The 22,022-nt window shown below is 39.4% G+C and overlaps 1 protein-coding gene across 25 annotated transcripts in view; it reads left to right on the top strand.

Moving 5' to 3' along the window:
* The window catches only part of kif1aa (kinesin family member 1Aa), a 79,667-nt gene that overhangs the window by 20,065 nt on the left and 37,580 nt on the right, over window positions 1–22,022 (top strand). For 16 of the 25 annotated variants that reach the window (XM_078168585.1, XM_078168583.1, XM_033620776.2 and 13 more), the window contains exons 3-21: window positions 2,007–2,080; window positions 2,183–2,365; window positions 2,460–2,525; window positions 2,648–2,826; window positions 5,061–5,172; window positions 5,434–5,511; window positions 6,840–6,905; window positions 6,994–7,011; window positions 7,118–7,196; window positions 7,281–7,359; window positions 7,650–7,792; window positions 10,236–10,274; window positions 15,592–15,794; window positions 17,433–17,512; window positions 19,227–19,302; window positions 19,953–20,032; window positions 21,397–21,503; window positions 21,602–21,685; window positions 21,789–21,969. In XM_078168585.1, the coding sequence (XP_078024711.1) occupies window positions 2,007–2,080; window positions 2,183–2,365; window positions 2,460–2,525; window positions 2,648–2,826; window positions 5,061–5,172; window positions 5,434–5,511; window positions 6,840–6,905; window positions 6,994–7,011; window positions 7,118–7,196; window positions 7,281–7,359; window positions 7,650–7,792; window positions 10,236–10,274; window positions 15,592–15,794; window positions 17,433–17,512; window positions 19,227–19,302; window positions 19,953–20,032; window positions 21,397–21,503; window positions 21,602–21,685; window positions 21,789–21,969 (1,927 nt within the window). The remainder of the gene's footprint in view (window positions 1–2,006; window positions 2,081–2,182; window positions 2,366–2,459; window positions 2,526–2,647; window positions 2,827–5,060; window positions 5,173–5,433; window positions 5,512–6,839; window positions 6,906–6,993; window positions 7,012–7,117; window positions 7,197–7,280; window positions 7,360–7,649; window positions 7,793–10,235; window positions 10,275–15,591; window positions 15,795–17,432; window positions 17,513–19,226; window positions 19,303–19,952; window positions 20,033–21,396; window positions 21,504–21,601; window positions 21,686–21,788; window positions 21,970–22,022) is intronic. The other 9 variants (XM_033620781.2, XM_033620779.2, XM_078168590.1 and 6 more) reach the window with 4 other exon arrangements.

Below are 22,022 nucleotides of genomic sequence, written 5' to 3'. Positions count from 1 at the left end.
GACTGGGAATTTCTTTGATTCGAAAAAAAAAGCACTAACCACCATAAATCAATAAGAAGGCCGCATTTGAAGACATTACAGTGTATTTATTTGTTCTAAACAGACACCTGTGACTCACGGTACAGTTGGACACACAAAGACCTCAAATTATATCAGGGCTTGTCTGGTTGTCTAAATTAATGTTATAAGACTCACTAAGCTGGTATTTTTCCTCACAGCTGAGCCTGATGAAGTGTAGCTCAGCACTGATGGTTGTTTAACACTGTTGAAAGATGAGCTGAGCCTGACAAGCTGAGTCTGAGCTGTCCTAAAATGGCCACTGGTAGATAGATAAAGCAGTAATAAGGCACCACCATCAGGTCAAACTGTACATTTAAAAGTAGCATGTAGGAACAAACAGTTACTTTTTCATCCAACAATTTTGTGTTTTGGTGTGTGATTAGGGTGACAGGGGCCACCAGCACGGCTATACGGAGGATTTTTAATGTTGTTTTTAATGCATGATATTTCATACTCGTACATACGTTCACAGATTGTATTTTTTATTTCTTCAGTGTTGGAAGGCAGTTTCATTAATGTGGGCAAAGAGACTGTGATGAAGCTTAAATGGCTGCTTTGAATTTTTTACAACACGAATAAGCAGCTGATGTAAAATGATGTATGTGTTTTAGTCAATGGTACAGTGCTCAGGATGGGAAATGTTTTGTTAGCATTCTGTGTTAATCTTTCAAAAAATGATGGAGGACAAAACATGACTTAAGTATCAATAAATAAATAAATGTGTAAATAAATACAGAAATAAATAAATACACATATTGATAAATACAAGACAAAATAAAGGTGAAAATAAATATAAGAATGTATAAACAAATACAGAAATAATTAAGTAAATAAATGTATAAATACAGAAATAACTAACTAAATAAATGTATAAATAAATACAGGAATAAATAAATTAATACAAAATTTAATAAATGTATAAATAATACAGTAACAAATAACAAAATGTGTAAATGAATACATAAATAAATAAATAAATAAATGTATAAATAATACAGGAATAAATAAAAAAATGTACAAATAAATTCAGAAAGAAATATATAAATGTATGAATAAATACATAAATAGATAAATACATTTATTAATAAATACAAGACTAAATAAAGGTGAAAATAAAAATAGAACTGTATTAACAATACAGAAATAACTAAGTAAATAAATGTATAAATAAATAAATACAGAAATAACTAAGTAAATAAATGAATAAATAAATACAGGAATAAATAAATAAATACAAAATTTAATAAATAAGTGTATAAATAAATACAGAAATAAAGAAATGTATAAATAATACAGGAACAAATAAAAAATGTACAAATAAATTCAGAAATAAATATATAAATGTATAAATAAATATAGAAATAACTAACTAAGTAAATAAATGTATAAATAATGCAGGAACAAATAAAAAATGTTTGAATAAATACAGAAATAAATAAGTGTTTAAATAAATACACATAAGTGTATAAATAAATAAATGTTATATACATAAATAAATAAAGATTAAAAAAATGTTGAAAAAGAGTACATAAATGCTGGAATAGATACAGAAATAAATGCATAAATACAGTCATAAAATAAAAGAATAAATACATATCACAGATTTATTTCTACATTTTTGTACAACTGCATTTATTTGTTTCTATGTCTGTAGGTTAATTATATTCTTATCATTATTATTATAATAATTATTTATTCAGTATTTTTCATTTTCATTTATTGACATTAGTCATTTTTTAAATTCTTCATTAAAAACACATTTCTTCTCCCAGTACATCTGCAGTCTTACACTCTGCTGCAGTGCAGAGGCCCAAACATTAAAGAGGAGGCGACTGAGGCCTTCCCAGTTCTTTTAGCACAACATGACATCGACACAGCTCAGATACAGTTTCGTGTGGGCGGCTCTTACCCTCCCTCTCACCCGTGTTCCTTGTCCTGTCTTTCAGCCATCATCAACCCCAAGCAGGCCAAAGACAACAAGAGCTTCAACTTTGATTACTCCTACTGGTCCCACACCACGGTAACTCTTTCTGCACCCCCACAGACACCCCAACAAAGATACACACACATCTGCATCACTTGGGATCACTCAATGTGGCTGATTACTGATCTCTGTTCGCAGCCCGAGGACATCAATTATGCCTCTCAGATGAGAGTGTACAAAGACATCGGAGAGGAAATGTTGCTACATGCCTTCGAGGGATACAACGTTTGCATCTTCGCTTATGGTCAGACAGGTGCTGGCAAGTCCTACACCATGATGGGGAAGCAGGACGTCAAGGACCAACAAGGAATCATTCCCCTGGTACACATGCATTATGGTTACAGCGCTGGTAATGATTAATCAAAGAAAAGATGACTCATTTCACAGTTGTGAAAATAATGTTTTCTCCTTTCAGCTGTGTGAAGACCTTTTCACTAAAATCAACGACAATGCAGACAACAGCATGTCTTATTCTGTGGAGGTAAGTATCTGATGCCTCCATCATCGGCTCCTCCTGTTTAGTTTATTACATTTATTCATGAGGTAGCATGTATTGAAATCAGCTGATATGAATGTTAAAGCCAATGTTATGATTCTGAACAGGTGAGCTACATGGAAATCTACTGTGAACGTGTGCGAGACTTACTGAATCCCAAAAATAAAGGGAACCTGCGAGTTCGAGAGCATCCTCTGATGGGACCTTATGTGGAGGACCTGTCAAAGCTGGCTGTCACCTCCTACAACGACATCCAGGACCTGATGGACTCTGGCAACAAGGCCAGGTGATGGAGCTGTTCATTCTTTCATTACTTGAACCTTTTGCTGTAGAGTTTTAAGGCCCCGTTCAGATGTAGCGTCTAAAAGCGCATGGAAAACGGCAGCTGTGCCGTTTCCATCCTTTATCCAAGGCGCTTCGGAGGTTGCGCTACTGTCGCGCCTGCCGTTACTAAGCAACCAAACCAAAACCGCTTTTGATTGTGAGCGTGCTTGACGCGTGTCTACATTGAAACTAATGGATTTGTGCGAGCAAAAGATGCTACATCTGAACAGCCCCTAAAGACACCCATCTATCAGCTGTTCTCAAGTGCCCCTTCATCAACACCACCCACCAGAGTATGTATTTGAATTTGTTATGAACTGGATATTATTTAACAATTTTTATGGTAACGTTTTTTTCAAAGCTTTTAAAGCATCAGTGAAGACACTGGTATCATATCAAACTACATCTAAGTTCATCCATTGGTACCAAACATGTTGTGCTATCTTGTTGGACAGGGGGCCGAATAACGCTCAAGAGTTATACTAAATTTTGGTGAGGGAATAAGAAACATTGGCTGTTTTCAAAATGGTGTATTTAAATATTTCTACGTACTGGGGTCCCTGAACAGTCTTGGAATTGCATAAATTGGGTATAACTTGAAAACAGAGTTGACAGCCGTACACTCTTGGGCCCACTTTGGAAAATGTTGTCCTAATGGCTGGCTTGCTAGTGGCACATTTTGTCGCGGGAATTACCAGAGAAGCTGTTTTTGGTGGATGTTTATCTGTCCATTTGTGTCATTGGACAGATTTTGTCATTGCGATAACTTCTTGTGCAAGATTCAGTCACTAGAGATGCTTAGTTGAGATCAAAATGAAGGTCTAGTTTGAAGATGGGTGTGGTCCGAGCAAAGGTGCCAGAAGGAGGGGAAGTAGGGAAGGGATCATTGCCCCTCCACTTTACGCCCCTGGCCCACATTTGTTTAAAGTCACTGATCACCGTATTGCAGCTGGAGTGGCCCCATCACACGATGGTCTCTAGATTACAATGTGGTCACAGTTTTTTCTCATACAAGTTAACTGTCAGCGTTTAAGGTTAGTTTGGCCAAGATGTCATTGGTAATACTGGTGGCAGAAGGTAAACGTTCAACTATTTGAACCATTTAGTCATTATTTTTAGTAGGGATGCACAATATTGGATTTTTTTGCCGATATCCAATATGCCGATAACAACTAATTTGGCTGATAACCAATATCGACATATCCACTTTTTCCCCGCCTAATTTAGTGATCATCAAGTCTCTTCTGTAGTGGAATTAACATCATATCATACATGTATACTCTTATCATGATGACCCACCAGCAGATGGAGACATGAAATACAACACTTTTCAGTATATGTAATATTCATTCAGTGTGCAAATTAAGAAAAAGCATGTTGGCCAATTATTATAGTTCATTTTAAAGCCAATAATGGCCGATATTATCGTGCATCCCTAGTTTTTAGCTAACTATTTCAACGTCACATTCATTAGCTTACTTTTCATAAACTCTTCAGCCATTACTTTTAGTAAGCTAACTAGTTTAACTTTATGTTCATTATCAGTTTTAGCTACCTTTTAAGCATATTACTTTTAGCTAACTGTTTAGACTTACCTGCTAGCTTGCTAACTACTTTTCATGCACTCTCTTAGGCTTCTTGAAACCTTCATGCCAATAAAGACCCTTAAATTCAATTGTGTTCAAGTTACAGCTGACTTAATAAGTGGATCATCAAATTCTTAACTTTTTTTTTTTTTAAATAGTTGAGCTACACCGTAGTGTTTCCATTTACCCCCTGGTAACTGCAGAAGTACGTCCTAGGGTACAAGGATCTCGTGAAATAACAGTATCAGTTTTGATTCTTGCCAGAGAATCTACTGCATAGTAAACTAGTTGAAAATAATACATGTTACGTATAACCAGGAGGTTAGATATGTAAGGTATGAATCAAACATCAAAAATACATCTGATTAAGTGGAGGAGTTTAAAGACATTGCCACTCTTTATTATGAAAATTAAGGTTCAGCTTATTATTTACATCCTATCTATTTGCACTTTGAGTTGTGCTTCATGAGTTTGTCAGACCTACAATAGAAATAGCAGGACTAGTAATTGCGCTCTCATGGTAAGAGACACGTCGTCCTTGTTGGACAGACGTTGAGGAAACAAACAGCTTGCTTCACAAACTGATAAAATGTCTTCACTGTGTCTGCAGGACTGTGGCTGCCACCAACATGAATGAGACAAGCAGCCGCTCGCATGCCGTCTTTAACATTATATTCACTCAGAAACGCCACGATGCAGAGACTGATAACACCTCGGAGAAGGTAGAGTTTTATCACATCCTGACTGAATGTATTTAACATTGAGCTGCTGCCTCTGCTTATCTACGAGCGGACTGATGACACGGATTTAAATCTAATTGGAAATCAATTACTGCTTGAAGGTCGTACTGTAACGATAAGGTAACATTGTGGAGATGTTTTTTTAATGAGGCTCGTCTCTGGTGTAAAGATGAATGACATCAGCTTTTGTTTGTTCTTGTAAGCTAATGTGCTGCAGTTTATTTATTGGATGTTCTGTTGCAGGTCAGCAAAATCAGTTTGGTGGATTTGGCTGGCAGTGAGAGGGCAGATTCTACCGGAGCTAAAGGAACCAGGCTCAAGGTGACGTGTTTTACTCAAATTCATTTTTGAAATTCAAACACAGATTTTAAAACATATGTCATTGCTTGTATGGGAAGCAATCACTGACTAAATCCATAGTAAATAGGGACACCCCAGTTATTGGCGGAACATATTGGTGGATATTCGACTGCCATCTGCCTTTTGGAAAATGAGATGACATTTACTGATGACAGTGGCTGAGGATTTTCTGTTGTGTCACATCAATTTTGTGCACTCTTAAAAGCAGGGCTCAGGACTAACGGCACCCTGTCGCCCCCGGGGACAATAAAAAATGTGTTTTGGACAAACAGAGATCTATCCCAGGATGTCTTCAGGACAAAACAATGCAGTAAATTCACGATCCAGGCATCAGGGGACACACAGTATATTTTTCCTTGATAATCCTACATTGTGAAGAACAAATCTGTGTTGACATCAACTGGAGAAACACTAGTTAATGTTAGCTGTTACACTTTACCTGCTTTCTGGGGGAGAATGTATATAGAAAACAACAATGGCCCCAGTATGGAACCCTGAGGAACACCTTTGAACACATATTGGGAATTATGATGTATCATATATAGTAAAAAGGCTTTTTTGCTTATTTATTTAAAATATGTTTTTCATGTGAAAGACAGTTATGTTAAAGGTTGTTTCATAAATGCATATTATTGAATTTGTGCTCATTCAAAGGTAGGCTAGGTAGGGGTAGGGGAGGCTCGCCTAGGGCACTTCATGTGCTAGGACCGCCACTGGTTAGGGCTAAGTGTTTGGTTCAGGTTTAGGAAGGGGAAACGCATATTAACAGAGTCTCTGACAAGACTTTGAACTAACAGCTAACAGAAGTTCTATTATGATGCGTTTAAGCTCTAATCAGTAAAAATGAGGATTAGTTGAAGGTAAATTATAACGTTACCATGATGTGTTCAAATGTAATCTTGTAAAATTTTGTTTTTGTGAGACACTTCCAGGTGTTTAAAGGAGAATTATGTTGATGTTTTCACAGCAATATAAAATGGGTATTAGAGTGGGAACTATGATATGGTTGTGTATATAATAAAAAGGCTTTTGAAAGCCTTTTGTGAAAAAAGATGTTTCAGAAGATTGTATGATTGAAATTGTGCTCATTCATATTCAAAGCTCGTTGAAGGAGGGGCTGAATGACTTTACAACAGTTCAGTTTTTTTTGTTTTTCAAAATGAACAACAACAAAAAACATTGGTACCGGATATCAACCTAGAATTTTTACAGTCGTTGCATCCCTAATATTAAAGCAGTCAATTAGTGTGTTTATTTGTAAATACTTTCTGCCTCTCACTTTGTCACAGGAAGGAGCAAATATCAACAAATCTCTAACTACACTGGGAAAAGTCATCTCTGCTTTAGCTGAAGTGGTATGTATTATATCAGCATATGTAACATATTAAGATACATCACAAGTATGGAGGATAAACGTTCATTTTACTGTCTTTTTCATTTTAGGACTCTATGTCAAACAAGGTAATCTATTTAACTTATTATTTAATTGTTTGGGGGTTTTTTTGTTTTGTTTTTCTCAACCCAAACGCTAATGAATCAGTTTTAATTGCTTTAATTTGATACACAGAATAAAAAGAAGAAAAAGGTGGAAAGCTTCATCCCCTACAGAGATTCAGTTTTGACCTGGCTGCTGAGAGAAAATTTAGGTATGAACACAAGATTTCTTTGCTCTTGCTGATCCATTTGTTCTCTCCAAACTGAGAATAAAGTGTTCATCTTCATCATGTCAGGGGGGAATTCTCGTACTGCGATGGTCGCTGCCCTGAGTCCAGCTGACATCAACTACGATGAGACCCTCAGCACACTCAGGTAGGGAACAGCCGACACATTTTCTGCTGCCTCCTCTTCCTCCCACACAGCTGCTGAATGTGGCTTTGAGGGATACTGATGCCAGTGAGACCCACGTGTTGCGTAACACGTTTTCCTCAGTGGCTTGCATCAGCTTCACACTTCAAACACCCTTCATGAGCTGCAGCTTCGGTGCCAGGCTGCAGAATCCTGAGGATGTGTGATGTCAGGGGGGATTGTGAATGTGCCTTTTTGTCTCCCCTCTCACCTGCTGTGTCACATGCTCAGTGATCTCTCCCTGACACCCACAGGTACGCAGACCGCGCCAAACAGATTCGCTGTAACGCTGTGATCAATGAGGATCCCAACAATCGACTGGTGCGCGAGCTGAAGGAGGAGGTGTCTCGTCTGAAAGACCTCCTCTACGCCCAGGGCCTGGGTGACATCATTGAGAGTAAGGGATCATTTATTGGATTTATGTGACCATTAGTGGGAGCGTATCCATGTTCCCAGGGTCCTCTGTTCCTCCAGCTCAATATCTTCTTATTAAGAAGACCTTTTAAAGGGTTTTATGTTCGCAGCAATGTGTTTTTCTCAGGTCAAATGTTCATTTCATGTTAACTCTGGGTCAATATGTTGAAATCACCCACCCCAGTTTATAGCCTGCTGATGTTTTACTCCTTGAAATCGACACCATCAATTTGTGGGCAAGACAATTTCCTTGATTTTAGACATGGATATCTCCACAGTTGTTGAACAGATTTTAACCATTCAAACTGTATTTCAAACGTTCATATCTCTTTGTTCTTTTGCATTTGAACTGACCATCACCCATCTGTTATAGTGTTATGTCTACCATACACTAGAAGACTTTGACATATGTCTTTTGTCCTCTGACATATGTCTTTTGACATGGTGTCAATTTCACATTTTAAAACTGAATTTTTAGATTAGATTTTGCAAAGACTGGGGATCCTGCAGTCACTATTTGCAAGACTACAACTGCATTCCTTTTAAGATTATTTCCTATCCTGCTCCTGGTGGAAAATATTATGCCAAACTCCCCTTAAGAAATATCACATATTTACAATTCTTATGTGTCCGCAGAAACACATAAGAGGCCGCACACATGCCGTGTCTTTAACTGCCTGGAAAATGCAAGGTCAGGCGCTGGGTGCTCTTGTGCATTTCTTGAGCAAGCTATCAAGAGCGCGGTGGCAGATTGTGTCTGCACTGTATCATGGCCTATTTACCTCAAATCCTTAGTGCAGAGCTGATCTTCTTCCAGGAGCTGTTTATAAGTGTGTAGGCCTATTGTCCGTGGGACAGATGTAAAGCTCTGGCAGACCTGCATCACAATGATTAGCTTTTCCATATTTATCAGAGACTGACCTCTACAGAAGAGGGGAAAGATATCTGTTGGCTGTGATTGGTTATTCTTCATCACATGAGATGTGGTATGCGCTGCTGCATTCCAAAAGTTGAACTCTGTTTATCTCATGGCGCAACAAAAAAAAAAAATAGCGCCAGCCAGGGAACGTGTGCGCACCTGCCACACGTCTACATCGAAATCAATGAGTTTGAGGGCACTAAAAACGCGGCATGTGTACGGCCCCTAACTCTAAAAACACAAGATAAAAAGCATCATATATTGACAGTATTCTTGTCAATCCTGCATCAGTTGTTTCATCCATAAAGATTAACTGTATTTGCATACAAACTTTATATTTTGGAATTTGTCGCCTCAACTCTCTACCAGACTCAGTTGATTAGCTGTGCTATTTTAGTGGGAGAAGGCTGTGGGAATGATCCATTTCAAAAATTGAGATTTCTCACTAACATATATGCTGATTGGTGGATCAGACACTCACTGAATTAAACACTGACTTGTGTTTACTCCACAACTCCATCAATTTCTCCTTTTTTCCCCACATTCCAAAAGAAGTGAGACTTCATGTCTTGCACCTCTCCCAAGTCCCCTCCATGTTTAGCAATTACCCAGTATGCTGCTTCTTGGTGAAGAGTATTATTTACAGTGTTCAAGTCATTGAGCTTCGTTATTTGCATGAGCCAAAACTAAAAACTTATGATAATATAAAACATTTTTGACTTTATTGGAGCGTCGAGACGAGAAAATGTCCACACCAACTATGGTAAAAATGTCTGCAACAGTTAAATTGCTTGAAAAGTTGTTAGATTTACATCAAGAGACACAGGACCCTGGGAACATAAGGATGATGCCCCTTTAGTGCTATCTGTACATCTAATTTAATTTCACATATTTGTAATGGTTTCAGATCCTTTTGTTAGCGTGCACACTCTTCTCAAGAATATACTTGCCAGTCTCACCTCAGCCCACACAGCTCCCCTCACAAGCACTGCACTTTAATTCTCCTGTGCTCACAAACATTTCTTGTGCTGCTGAAGTGTGTTCAGGTAGAATACGAAGCAAATCAAGAGCCAGTGCAGGAAAATCAATGGGAAAGACGTGAATGGAGATGAACAGATCCAGATTTAGACTGCTGTGAGGCCTGAAGAGTAGTTTACACACATGTTGTGCAAAACACAACAGGCAGCACTGGAAATAGTGTGGGCAGGGTTTCAGGCTTGACATGCTAGCTAACACTGGCATATAACAGAAAAAAAGTGTTACAAACTGGAAGTGTGGAGTTTAAAATTGTGGGAAGAAGTGAACACTGTCTGCTTTTCATTGAAGGACAGAGGGGTTAATTATGGTCTACCTTAAACAAATGTGTTTACATTTAAATGCATCTTAAACTTCATAAAATGTTTTTTCAGCAAATAAGTGAATGTTTGAATCCATTTTATTAAAGGTGTCACACTGTCTCTTTCTCTCTCTCTCTCTCTCTGTCACTCTTTATCTTGTCTTCTCCCAGCATATCGAGCGTCTGCCCCTGACATAGAGGGTTTGAAATGTGTGTTTTCTGCCTCTTGCTTTTGCTCTTGTGGCAGCTTAGCATCACCGGTGCTCATTGTGACAGTAAATAGTAGCTTTTGTTGTGTTCTCTGCAGCACCACAATACCATAAAGAACTGATCAGAATGTTTTACGCGAGTTGCACTGAGTTAAAAGTAGGTAGTGTTAGAGGGACACTTCACTGCTTAAATGACCATTTGAATAGCAATTACTCACTCTGTGTTACGTTGACTTTGTGAAGGAAACTCATAATAATCCAAGTCTCATTTATCCAGTCGTATGCTCAGTAGTTTCCAAGCAAACGGCCCTGTCTGACACGGAACTGAGCCCAAAGTGAAACTTATCTACTCTCTCTTCAAGGCCAGACTCCATTGACGTGATTTTACCTCACTGAACACAGGAGCTGCTGGTCTACCACTGCTACATTTATCAGTTAGTTTGTTTGTGGATTTTGTGGCTTTGGTGTTTTAAAGAGTTAGTTCAGATCAGTCCCTGAGGTAGTGCACCGGGCTTTGAATGTAAGTAAGACTTTTTACCCATAGATTTACATTGCAAATCAGTAGTTGTTTGACTACCGGGGGTTTAATCTACTTGGTCCAGTAACATTTGGAAAGTCTACATAAGCTGCACAATAAAATCTTTTTATCCTCATTCAAGTTAGTGGAGTGCTAAACTGGAAGTCCGAGTGCACCTGCTGTATTGGCCCAATGATGCAGAAGCAGTGCTAAGTACGTTTTTTTTTTTTTTTTTTTTTTTACTTTTCTGGCGTCATGCAACACTTAGCAACTCTCATAGGAATCATAAGTGCTATATCGTAGGCAACCAGACTTGCTTGCGTTTCCTGAAGACGTTTTGCCTCCCAATCAATTTGGGAAGAATGCCCTTCGAGTAGTACGGGAATTCGAAAGTCTACATGTGACCACAACAACTGTAAGGGTTCACACCCACACAGAGTTTAAAGCTTGCAACTCCGTATCAGTCATTTAGAACTGAAGATGCCTCTTGGATGAGAGGTGAAACGTCTTCAAGAAACACAAGCAAGTCCAGTTGCCTACGATATAGCACTTATGATTACATGACCTAGATGACTGAGAATCATCACCGACATCTCATAGGAATGAACAGGACCCCGCCTCTAACACTGTATCCGGTTCGATTTTACATCCATGGTTGGGATTCACTGACGTCACACAGTGAAACAAACAAGCTAACTGATGGAGGCAGCAGTGGACCAGGAGCTCCTGCGTTCAGTGTGGTAAAATTATTGTTTTGTCAATGGAGTCTGGCTTTGAAGAGAACATAGATAAGTTTTCACTTTATGCCAGAAAGGGCTGCCTGTTTGGGAAGTTCTGATATTTGCTGTTGTTAAACATGGACCCCACTGGCTTCAATTCATCCAGAATTTCAGTTTTTGGAAACGTAACATGGAGTAAGTTACTGATAAACAAATGGTCATTTGGGGGATGAAGTATCCCTTTAATACAGTATTAACAGCATGCAGTCCAGTTGTGAGGGTGATTTACAAGCTTTGTCATTTTGGCTCTAATCTCCAGCTCCTTATGGGCTAAATGTGCCATGTCATGGTGCTGTAGAGATCTGTGTATGGCTTCGTGGCTGTGGCATGGGTGGGACAGAGCTTAAAATTTCATGAAGCAAGAAAGCAGAGCAAAATAACACGGAAGATTATGGGCAGTAATGAGATATCTATGATTTCCCTGATGTAGAGACTGTAACTTCCTATTCCCCTGGCAGGGTCTGTCTGACTCTACCGCCTCCTGTTGGCAGCAATAACAGTAAACATAAGACGATGCTGCAGCCTTCAGTCACAGAGGGAGTGTAATCACTTACATAATATTGGATCTTTGAGGTAGTCATCTCATTCTACGCCATAAATTTTTACTGTCTCTGTATAATACATGACTTCATTAACTGCACCGCAAAGGCAATATTATGTGATCCATCTTGGCGGGCAGCAGCCTGTCCAGATGGATGGGTGTGATACACTTTCCCAATTTATTACTCTGTGTTGCCATAGCAGCAGCTGCAGGGTTGATATTCTTTATTTTGTAGGAACTGTCAAACAAGGTTGGGAGGCTATTTTAAAAACAATAGAAATAGGATAAGATGAGACTTTATTAATACCACACTGGGGACATTCACACCTTACAGCAGCTCAGGAGTCAGAAGCAGAGAAAAAAGGAAAAAGGGATTGAGGGCTTAATAAGAATAAAATATGACAAAAATACAAATTAGATATCATAAAAATGAAATAATACAACATCTATATACACACCTTTTACTTATACAGATACTGTGTGTCCATAATTGATAGTTGCAGAGGATGATTGTCATACAAGTATCGTATTTTTATCGTAAAAATATAGAAATACAGAAATATTATTGCACAGTAAGAGGTAAAATATTGCACAGAAGGAAATATTACAGTATTATTACTTAGTGTAAATATAACAGACATGTATATACTATATATAATGTAGGACATCGTGTTATTGTATAGTGATAAAGGAATAATTACCCAGTATAAGTATGTGTAATGTGTATATAACAGATACAGTTAATATGCATACATTTCATAAATATTTCACAACACATATACACCATAGGTATATAACAATAATAATAATAATAATAATAATGATAATGTAGTAATATGTGTATATTAGGGGTGTAACCGTTCACAAAATTCAGCTTTCAGTTGGATACGACACCTTGGTGTCACGGTCTGGTGCGTTTTCTGATATAGCAAAAAATTTATAAATGCCAGAGAAATTTCCTTGATTTTTAACGTATTTGATTTATTAAAACTAACATCATAAAGATTGAGCTTTCCTGACGTTGAACAATAATGCTTTACCTGAGTGACCCATCGTCTTAACAGCACATAAAACAAATAAAGGAAACAATTCTGTCTCTGAAACGCTAAAGAAATGTCCTTTTTTATGTTTTAAAACTAACATCATAATTTGGCCTTTTGTGTTTTTTTCGTTCACAGCAGGAATCACAGTCTGGGGGCTTGATTACATTAAGCATGTTAGCAAAGCCTGCGTTTTCCTCGGCAGAGTCAGGTCTCATATCCGCGGCTATATAAATGTAACATTAGCAATCGCCACAGTGATTTCTTTGGTTCTGTTGGAATCAGTTAGGAACACAGACTGTAAAGATAATGCATGTAGCTGCCATCACGTCAACCACTGGTTTGTAGGCTCCCATTTTGAAGCCTTTATTGCAGCATCATGGCTGTTGCCATCCTGTTTTTTTGGTGCCAGAAGTGACCATATTTGGGCGAGAGGCTGGCGCTGTGGAGGAGCGAGGGGTGGATGTTACTGATCGTCAGACAACCTTTCACTCAAAGCAGCCTGGCCCTTATTTTGCGTAACTTTAAGCCTTAATAAAATCTAAACAGATGAGTTATATAAAAGTTCACCCCCCTGTTAGCAGTTGAGCATTAGCTTCATTTTTCAGCCCCAGACATTGCCGCTTGGTTAGGAATGGCTGCCTAAATGCTGCAGGGCTAACATAACCTTGTAGTGTGTGTGTTACTCCTTGTTTTCATCTAGTTCCAACGAAAGACACTCAAGGATGCAGCGTACTGTTTTTTCTTTATCCACTCTCTCGCCATTGTCCTAATAATTCACACTAGGAGAAGTGGCTCTGAACGCCTGGCTTGTAAGTTATTGGAGAATTTTCTATTTTCAGTCTGGTAATGACATTACAGTCGATACTATGGGAGTAGAATGTTTTACTTTTGGGTTGGGAGAGGCAGGCAGCATGGTGCCTGTTTCGTCATGTGGACTGCCTTGTTGAGGGTGGTGGCACTGAGTATGTTATTTTAATGACAAATTAAGCTGTATATTTTATTTTCCAAATGTAATAGGATAGTTCAACGAATCGTACTGAACTGAAAGCCTTGTACCAAACGGTTCAATTTAAATGTGTGTTTTGTCACACCCCTAATATATATGTATATATAACAATTTAATAGTAAGAATAATATCTAGGCTTTAAATAACAAGTATAACAAGTAAGTATGATTATAAATGAATAGAATATATTACAACCTGAGGTCAAGTAGTGCAAAGAATCACTTCCAAGGCCAGTTGGTCTGTGAGGTGTCTTGGTTTTGACTTGTGTTCCTGTCTCTTTAGTGACAGTACTCAAACAAGGCAGGGAAAAAGTTGAACAAGGTTTATTGAGAATACAAAAAAGAACCAAAAACAGGCCAAGTTCTTTCAAAATTATATCTAATCCAGTCCACTACTAACTCAATGTCCTATTTCTGTATATTATATTGTCATTATACACTTAAACACTGCATAATATGGCCAAATATTTATCATGATCCAAACCAACATCTTCATGTCGTCTTTACGCACAATGTTGTCAACAATTTCCTTCCTGTCATGTGCACTAAACTGCCCCACAGCACCTTACCTGTCACATGTGTATTCTAACACATAGAGTAAATATAAACATAACCTACTATACTATCAAAATATACAGAAACTGTTGTGCAAACATACCTATACCTAAACCTATATGATATGTCATATCAATACAGACATCTTTACCAAATATAGATATGTCCTTAAGTGGCTCTTATATCAAGTTTTGATTCAGAAATGAATGTCCAAAGTTTCAAGATTATTCAAACAAACTTGTGTTTGTCTGCCAGAGAAATGGACTTCTGCTTCCAGTGATTTTGTTTGACATTTCTAATTTTAGAGAAGCGCACCGAGCATTAGATGCATCTTGCTGCTTTTAGATAATAATCTTAATTGAGGGTTCTGGCTTCCCGATGTTCTCTGCAGGAAATATGACCCCATTACAAATGAGTCATTATGTCTCTGAACAAAGGGCTGCCTGCTGATGTATTTTATTTTCCATACACAATGACTCATTTTGTTTTTTGCCTGATTGGGAGTGAACAACAGAATGGCAGATGAACAATATAAATATATTGCATTTTTATATTTCTGAATGTTCCTGCATATGACGCTCTGCTTGAAGTTTTTAGCTGCATTTTCTTTGGTCATGGCTGGACGGCCTACTTGTTGCATCCCTTAAGTTGGTCCTCGCTGCGCGTGGCTTCCTGCTGCTGCTGCCCTCGCTTGTGTACTAGTTCAAATTTCTCTCTGTGAGTTAGATTTGTTTCAAGCCACTTCTTTCTTCTTCTTCTTTTCTATTCTCCCTTCTCTTCCTCATCTGTCTGCATTTCTCCATTTCTTTATTCCCTGTTATCGATTTCCCCCAACCCCACATCCTGTACACACCCTGCGCCCCCTCCCACGCCGACAGACCTATCCGATTACAAGAACAATAACAATAAAGGCCAAGCTGTGAATCAAAGAGATGATCTCTCCACAGTGACCAATGCCATGACGGGGATGAGTCCCTCTCCGTCTCTCTCAGCCTTGTCCAGCCGTGCCGGATCCATTGCCAGTCTTCATGACCGCATCATGTTCAGCCCGGGCAGCGAAGAGGCCATCGAGAGGCTGAAGGTGAACACTGGATAATAAACTGCACAGTTCATCTGTAAACACACATTCTGCAATGACTCAGTGAAAATGTACTGCACGTTCATACTGGATATTCTCAACAAACAATTTATTATTCTGTTTATCACTACTGCCTGACTTCCCCTGACTGGCCCATGTCTTCCTACTGAAGTCATAAATCTTTGACTGTTTCGGAGCATTTTATTCCTGCAGAAGAGAATCGATAATAGAGCGATGACATAAGGGGAGAGAGATGAGAAATGATCAGCAACAAAGGTCTTTCTAAAACAATATCTGCTTCTCGAGGTCAAGGATGCTTCCATGGTAGAACAGGTCCTTTCAAGTTGAGTCCCACAGAGGCTCAACAAGACTTCTCCTTTGCATTGGGAGAACAAACAATGGAACAGTCTAGTGAGTGTGCAGGAGTGCATCATTAAAAAGGTCCAGCCTTAAATTCCCACACCACAGTTAAAAGGCAGTGGGAGACATTGATGTGGTTGTATCATATTTACATTACAATACTTACGTTAAATGCATATTGCCATTTTCAAAAGAAAAGCAAAGAACTGGTAATGAATCAGTGCCCTCGCCTTACGAAAGTTTACATATCACCTTGGGTTCGTCCTTCACCTTCTCAAAATGATCCCACACTTTGGATTTCCTGCCCAACATGTTATTAACTAGCCTGTGGAATAACCGCAGGTACCAGCCCTGGAAATTAACCTGACTCCTGTCTGACTGCTGAGCGTGGACACTTCCTGTGTCTGTCCTTTCAAATTAAATTCACACATGGTCCAGTCATATAGGTTTTGGTGCAGCTCGTAATAGTAGACCAGTGACATCTTGCTAATGACCTTTCTGGTCAAGTAACGTTTGGTCGACTGTTCGGGGGCAGCGCTAGTCAAGACAAACTTTAGAATTAGTCCCTGTTGATCTAATATGAGTAAAGACTCAGCATCTGGATTGCCGAATTTTCCCCTCAAATTTGTTCAGAAACAGATTTTGGTGGACTAAAGAGTTGAAAGTCTACTAGCGTATTTTCCTTGTTTCCTAATAGTGGAACAGGACTGATGTATCGTCGACATATGAGTGTGGGTGCTTTGAGAGCGCTGAGGATACACAATCTCTGAAAATCCTCAGAACAAAGAACTCCATTTTTGGTAGAACTCAAAGGATCTTAGACATCAAAATGATCATTTGGCAGGATTTGATAACGTAGCATCCTTGAAATGCAGCCGTTTAAGGATTTTTCCTTGACTTTAAGACGCACCTAGCTGCCTCTTTTATTTTTTAACAAACTTTACTCAAACAGCACTAAACTGCGTTTGTTAAGGACTATTTTCAGTCCTGGATTTGGTGCTTTAATGAGTAGTTATTGCGGCAGAACCATGCACTGTGTGTGGGACTGACTCAGAATAAACTACAGCGCCCACATTCATCTCAATTAAGGAGCGTGTCAGCCAGTGCAACAGTGTAGCTCACTGATATGTTTTTAATAGTAACAATAGAGCTCGATGACACAGCGGAAAAAGATATATCAGGCTTTGGCTACAATAAACAATCTCATCAGTGGGATCAGTTCACAATACCTGTCCTTAAAATGTATTAATGTTAATTACCACTGTCTTTTCAAAATTTCAGGAAACAGAGAAAATCATCGCTGAACTTAATGAGACTTGGGAAGAGAAACTTCGCCGAACAGAAGCCATTAGAATGGAGAGGTGAGATATACAATATCCCATTTTTATTTTTATTACTTAATTTTATTCTGTTAGTAAAATCCTTCTTGAGAGTCTGGGCTAAAACAAATACATTGTGAAACACAGAGACAGCAGGTGTACAACAGAAACATGTTAAAAAACAGGTCGTGGAGTTTTGTTGTTAAAGATAACTCAATATACTAGCAGAATAAAAGATGTAACAGTTAGCCACAGCATTAAAAGCACTGACAAGTGAAGTGAAGAACACTGATCATTGTGTTACAATGAAATGTTCTGCTTGGAATTCTTTGGTCCCAGCATTCATGTTGATGCCTCTTGATGCGCACCATCCACCCAAACATTGTTGCAGACCAAGTAAACCCCCCCTCATGGCAGCAGCATTCGCTGATGGCAGTGCCCCCCCTTCCCCAGCAGGACAGTGCACCTTGCAACGCCACAAAAACTGCTCAGGAATTGCCCAAGGAATGTGACAAATGGGCCTTTTCCACTGTTGCTTTTGACAATCCAAAGTCAGACCATGCCACACCGATTTGAATTTTCATTATCAGTTTAGATGCACTGAGCTGCGACGGAAATGGTCCTTCTCTGGAGTAGGTTCAAAAGCAGGGTCACCCGCCACCAGTGGGTAGTGGTGACGTCTCACCAACCATAGCCAATCCCAGATGACAAAGCTTCTCCACCTCAAACAAGCTGTGTGTGGTGCGAGACGAGTTTAGTTTCTCCCCTGCCTCCTGTTTGTACTTTAGATATCCACTTTATTTTACTGTTCCATGTTTATTTTCAGTCATATTAGAAATTGTGTGAAGTTGCTGCTCGAAAACTCAATATTTCCTTCACAATAAAAGTTTTTACATAACAAAGTAACAAGGTGCTTTTATTGTGAAGCACTTGGCTGACAGCCCAAACCGAACCAAGCCAAGCCTATGTCTGTCGAAAATGGGTTAAAGAGCTCAAGGCATCGACCTGGTCTCAAAAATTCCCCAGATCCCAATCTAATTGAACATCCACATGATGTGCCAAGTCTGATCCATGGTGAGACCTCCCTGGATCGGACTTGACAAAGCATGGACACAATACCTCTGTCTGCCACCAGGGTGTTGGTGGCATATCCTTTGAGTCCTTTGGGTTGCGAGGTGGGGTATGTCCCACAGATTCTCAATCGGATTGGTATTTGGAGGCCAGGTAGACACCTTGAACATTGCTAGACAGGTTTTGTATGGTGCATTGTCCTGCTGGGGGGGCACTGCTATCAATGGGTGACATTGCCATGAAGGGAGTTTTACTTGGGCTACAAAGGTGTATGGGTGGAAGGAGTGCATCATGTGGCATCCACATGAATGCCAGGACCCAAGTTTGAAATTGCATTGTTACAAGATGATCACTGTAATTCATTTCACTTGTCAGTGGTTTGAATGTTGTGTCTGCTCGGTGTATTTTATAAGTATAATATAGTAAATAGTCCTGTTTTTATAGTTTATGAAATGATGTATCTTAAAATGACTCATATTTGTGCAGAGAAAAAAGCGCAAATCATGCACCACGTTACCACAGGTTATAACTACCAGTGGAGCTTTAAGCAAAGAGGAACAATGGGCTCATTTGTGCAGCAAAAAAAGAAGAGCTATCATATAAATTTTATTAATGACTGAGGCATCTTGCCATAAAGATTAATCATGCAGCGTCTTGTTTTACCGAGTCTGACTTTCATCCACAGGGAGGCCCTGCTGGCAGAAATGGGCGTAGCAATGCGAGAAGATGGCGGGACAGTTGGCGTGTTCTCTCCCAAGAAGGTATGAAAGTATGAGACATCTGCAAAACTTCTCTGTGATCTAATACTTAGCATTTAAATAATTCACTAAAATGCTTGTTTATTTACCCCAAAGCCGTCCGATAGCCCTAGAAAGCCCCAGCCTGTGTTTATCGACACAGTCGGGCTGTTTTCCCCCAACGAGGTTTGTAGCTGTGAAGTGTTTAAAGCTGCCTCCTTCTCTGAGTGTTCTTAGTCTCACTTCACCAGGAGCCTCGCCAAGGCAGATCAGTCGAGGGTTTTTCTCTTTCATTAAGTGTTATCTGAAATCTGCTTCACTACTCACTTCAAACACTCCCTTGCTGCGCTGAAGGCAGCAATGGGTGTAAACATGGGGGGAAAGATAATGGTAGTGCCCCCATTTCAGTGATTTATGGCTGTTTGCCTGCAGCCCCATAACATCAGACTGAGTCTACATTAAACAGTCATGCTGTGAAGCTGTGGGGAGTGAATCTGACTGCATGGTCTTAACCATTGTTTGATGTTTGTTACTGGGAGAGAACTGTTTTTCTGCTCTCTGGAGTGCAGTGTATGCATGTGTTATATTGTAACTAACATATGGGTAATGAAAGATTAATGTATATTGCTCACTGAATTTCTACAGTAAGTAAATTATTTCTTGTTCTGTGTCAGACGCCTCATCTGGTGAATCTCAACGAGGATCCTCTGATGTCTGAGTGCCTGCTGTACTACATTAAAGACGGGATCACCAGGTTAGATATTATAAGACACTTTACAATCTAATATTAAGGTAATATAACATATAGAGGCATTTTCTTCCTTTCCTAAAGTGCAGATCTACTACATGTCTTAAAGGAAAACTTCACCAGCAAAATATTATTTTCTCTATCAGTTGCTCACCCCTTGTTATGTTAAAGTTATGAATACAGCTTTGTTGTTCTTGCAGTCCTCCACATTGAGCGAAGAATTCAAAAATGGCAAATACTGACTACGTTCACATAAAGAAAATATTCTGTTTTTGGCCTTACTCCTGCTCACATGCAGCCATGCATACTCCAGTTAACGTGCCCTCACCTGCAGTTTGTCGCATTAAAATAGAGAAAAGAACGGCTGTTGCCTGTGTCAGGATTTTTTCAAAGTTTTCCTCCAATGGCAACCACAGCCTCCCTCTTTCATTTCCTTAACCATTGTCTTGAAAAGGCCAGTGTTGTGGTATACATGTCAATAAGAATGCTTCTAAAGCACCAATGATCCGCGATGAGACAAAACTGAATTAGAACATTGCAGAGAAAAGTTGCAACGGTGTGTTCGACTCAGGCCGAAAGTTGTGCATCTAGATGATTCACCGTCTAATCTAGATGCATTGGTGTGTACTGGCAGGTTTTTAGAACGTTGCAGAACGACGCATTGCAAGAAGTTGCCTGTTTCAACTTGTCTCTTTGCGAATCTTTGGTCTGAACTGGGCTTAAAAGCCAAATAATATCAGCATATCCCACATGTCCTAATTGGTAAATGGTGCATTAGACTAATGCCTTAGTCATGGAATATGCTGTGAACATGACCCGTATCACCCGTTACACTTTTTATTGGAATATAATTCCTTCTTAATCACTTTAAAACAGTAGTTGCCAGTTTCTTGGTGCAACTTGCTGTGTAGGCTGCTGTGTTAGAGCAGCAAAGAGTTGATTTAAACTCATGTTTTATGGTGTAAAACTACTTCAAAGTATCTGGGTCTATGATGGGTGCATAGACTTGTGTATTCGCAGATGCTCCATCCAGCATTTCAGCCAGTATTGGAGGCTCTTCCGATAGTGGGATTGGTATCGGAGCAACTCTAGTACATGTAAACGTATCCAATCTTGATGAATTTTAGCCATAGGGGTCCACATTATATCCATTCGTGTGCGCAGTACGCCCCAAATGTATATTTTTTCGCAAAGACCCGGGCAGACACGCATTTAAATTTAATGGTCAACTAATGCTCAATGGAGAGTCTAAACATATCTTTTTTTTGTGGGTGAACTATCCCTTCATGAATGTTCAGTTGACATATAAAATCAGTACTTTTTCTATTTCTGTTTTCTCTGTCATCATAGTGTCACTTTTTCTTCTATAGGGTAGGTCGTGTTGACGCCAGCAGCCGTCAGGACATCGTCCTCAGCGGCCACTTCATCAAGGATGAGCACTGCACCTTCACCAGTTCTACTGGTCCAACAGGAGAAAGTGAGCCATCTTTATCTTCTTCTCTAGGCTTGTAGTAGTGGAAGTTAAATACTGAAAGACAGGAAGTGAAGTCTCATGTTGCCCTCTCTGTTCCTAAGTAACAGTTGTCCTGGAGCCCTGTGAAGGAGCTGAGACTTATGTCAACGGGAAGAGAGTGACAGAGCCCACTGTCCTCAAATCAGGTCAGTAAGCTCCCCTGCTCTGTGTTCATGGTGACTACAGTAGAAACAACATGTACGTGGTATACGCTATTCAAATGCACTTTGACTTCTTATTCCCGTAAAGGAAACCGCATCATCCTGGGGAAGAGTCATGTGTTCCGGTTCAACCACCCTGTGCAGGCCCGGGCAGAGAGGGAGAGGACCCCATGTGCTGAAACCCCTGCTGAGCCCGTTGACTGGGCCTTTGCCCAGAGGGAGCTGCTGGATAAACAGGGCATCGACATGAAACAGGAAATGGAGCAGAGGTACTTTGGGGAAACAGTAAACCATTCAACTTTGTCAAGAAAGGCTGTGTAGG

The sequence above is a fragment of the Epinephelus lanceolatus genome, chromosome 6, assembly GCF_041903045.1.
Source record: "Epinephelus lanceolatus isolate andai-2023 chromosome 6, ASM4190304v1, whole genome shotgun sequence".
NCBI lineage: Eukaryota > Metazoa > Chordata > Actinopteri > Perciformes > Serranidae > Epinephelus > Epinephelus lanceolatus.
Note: the sequence above shows the minus strand (reverse complement) of the source record. Positions and strands in the feature narration are given on the sequence as shown.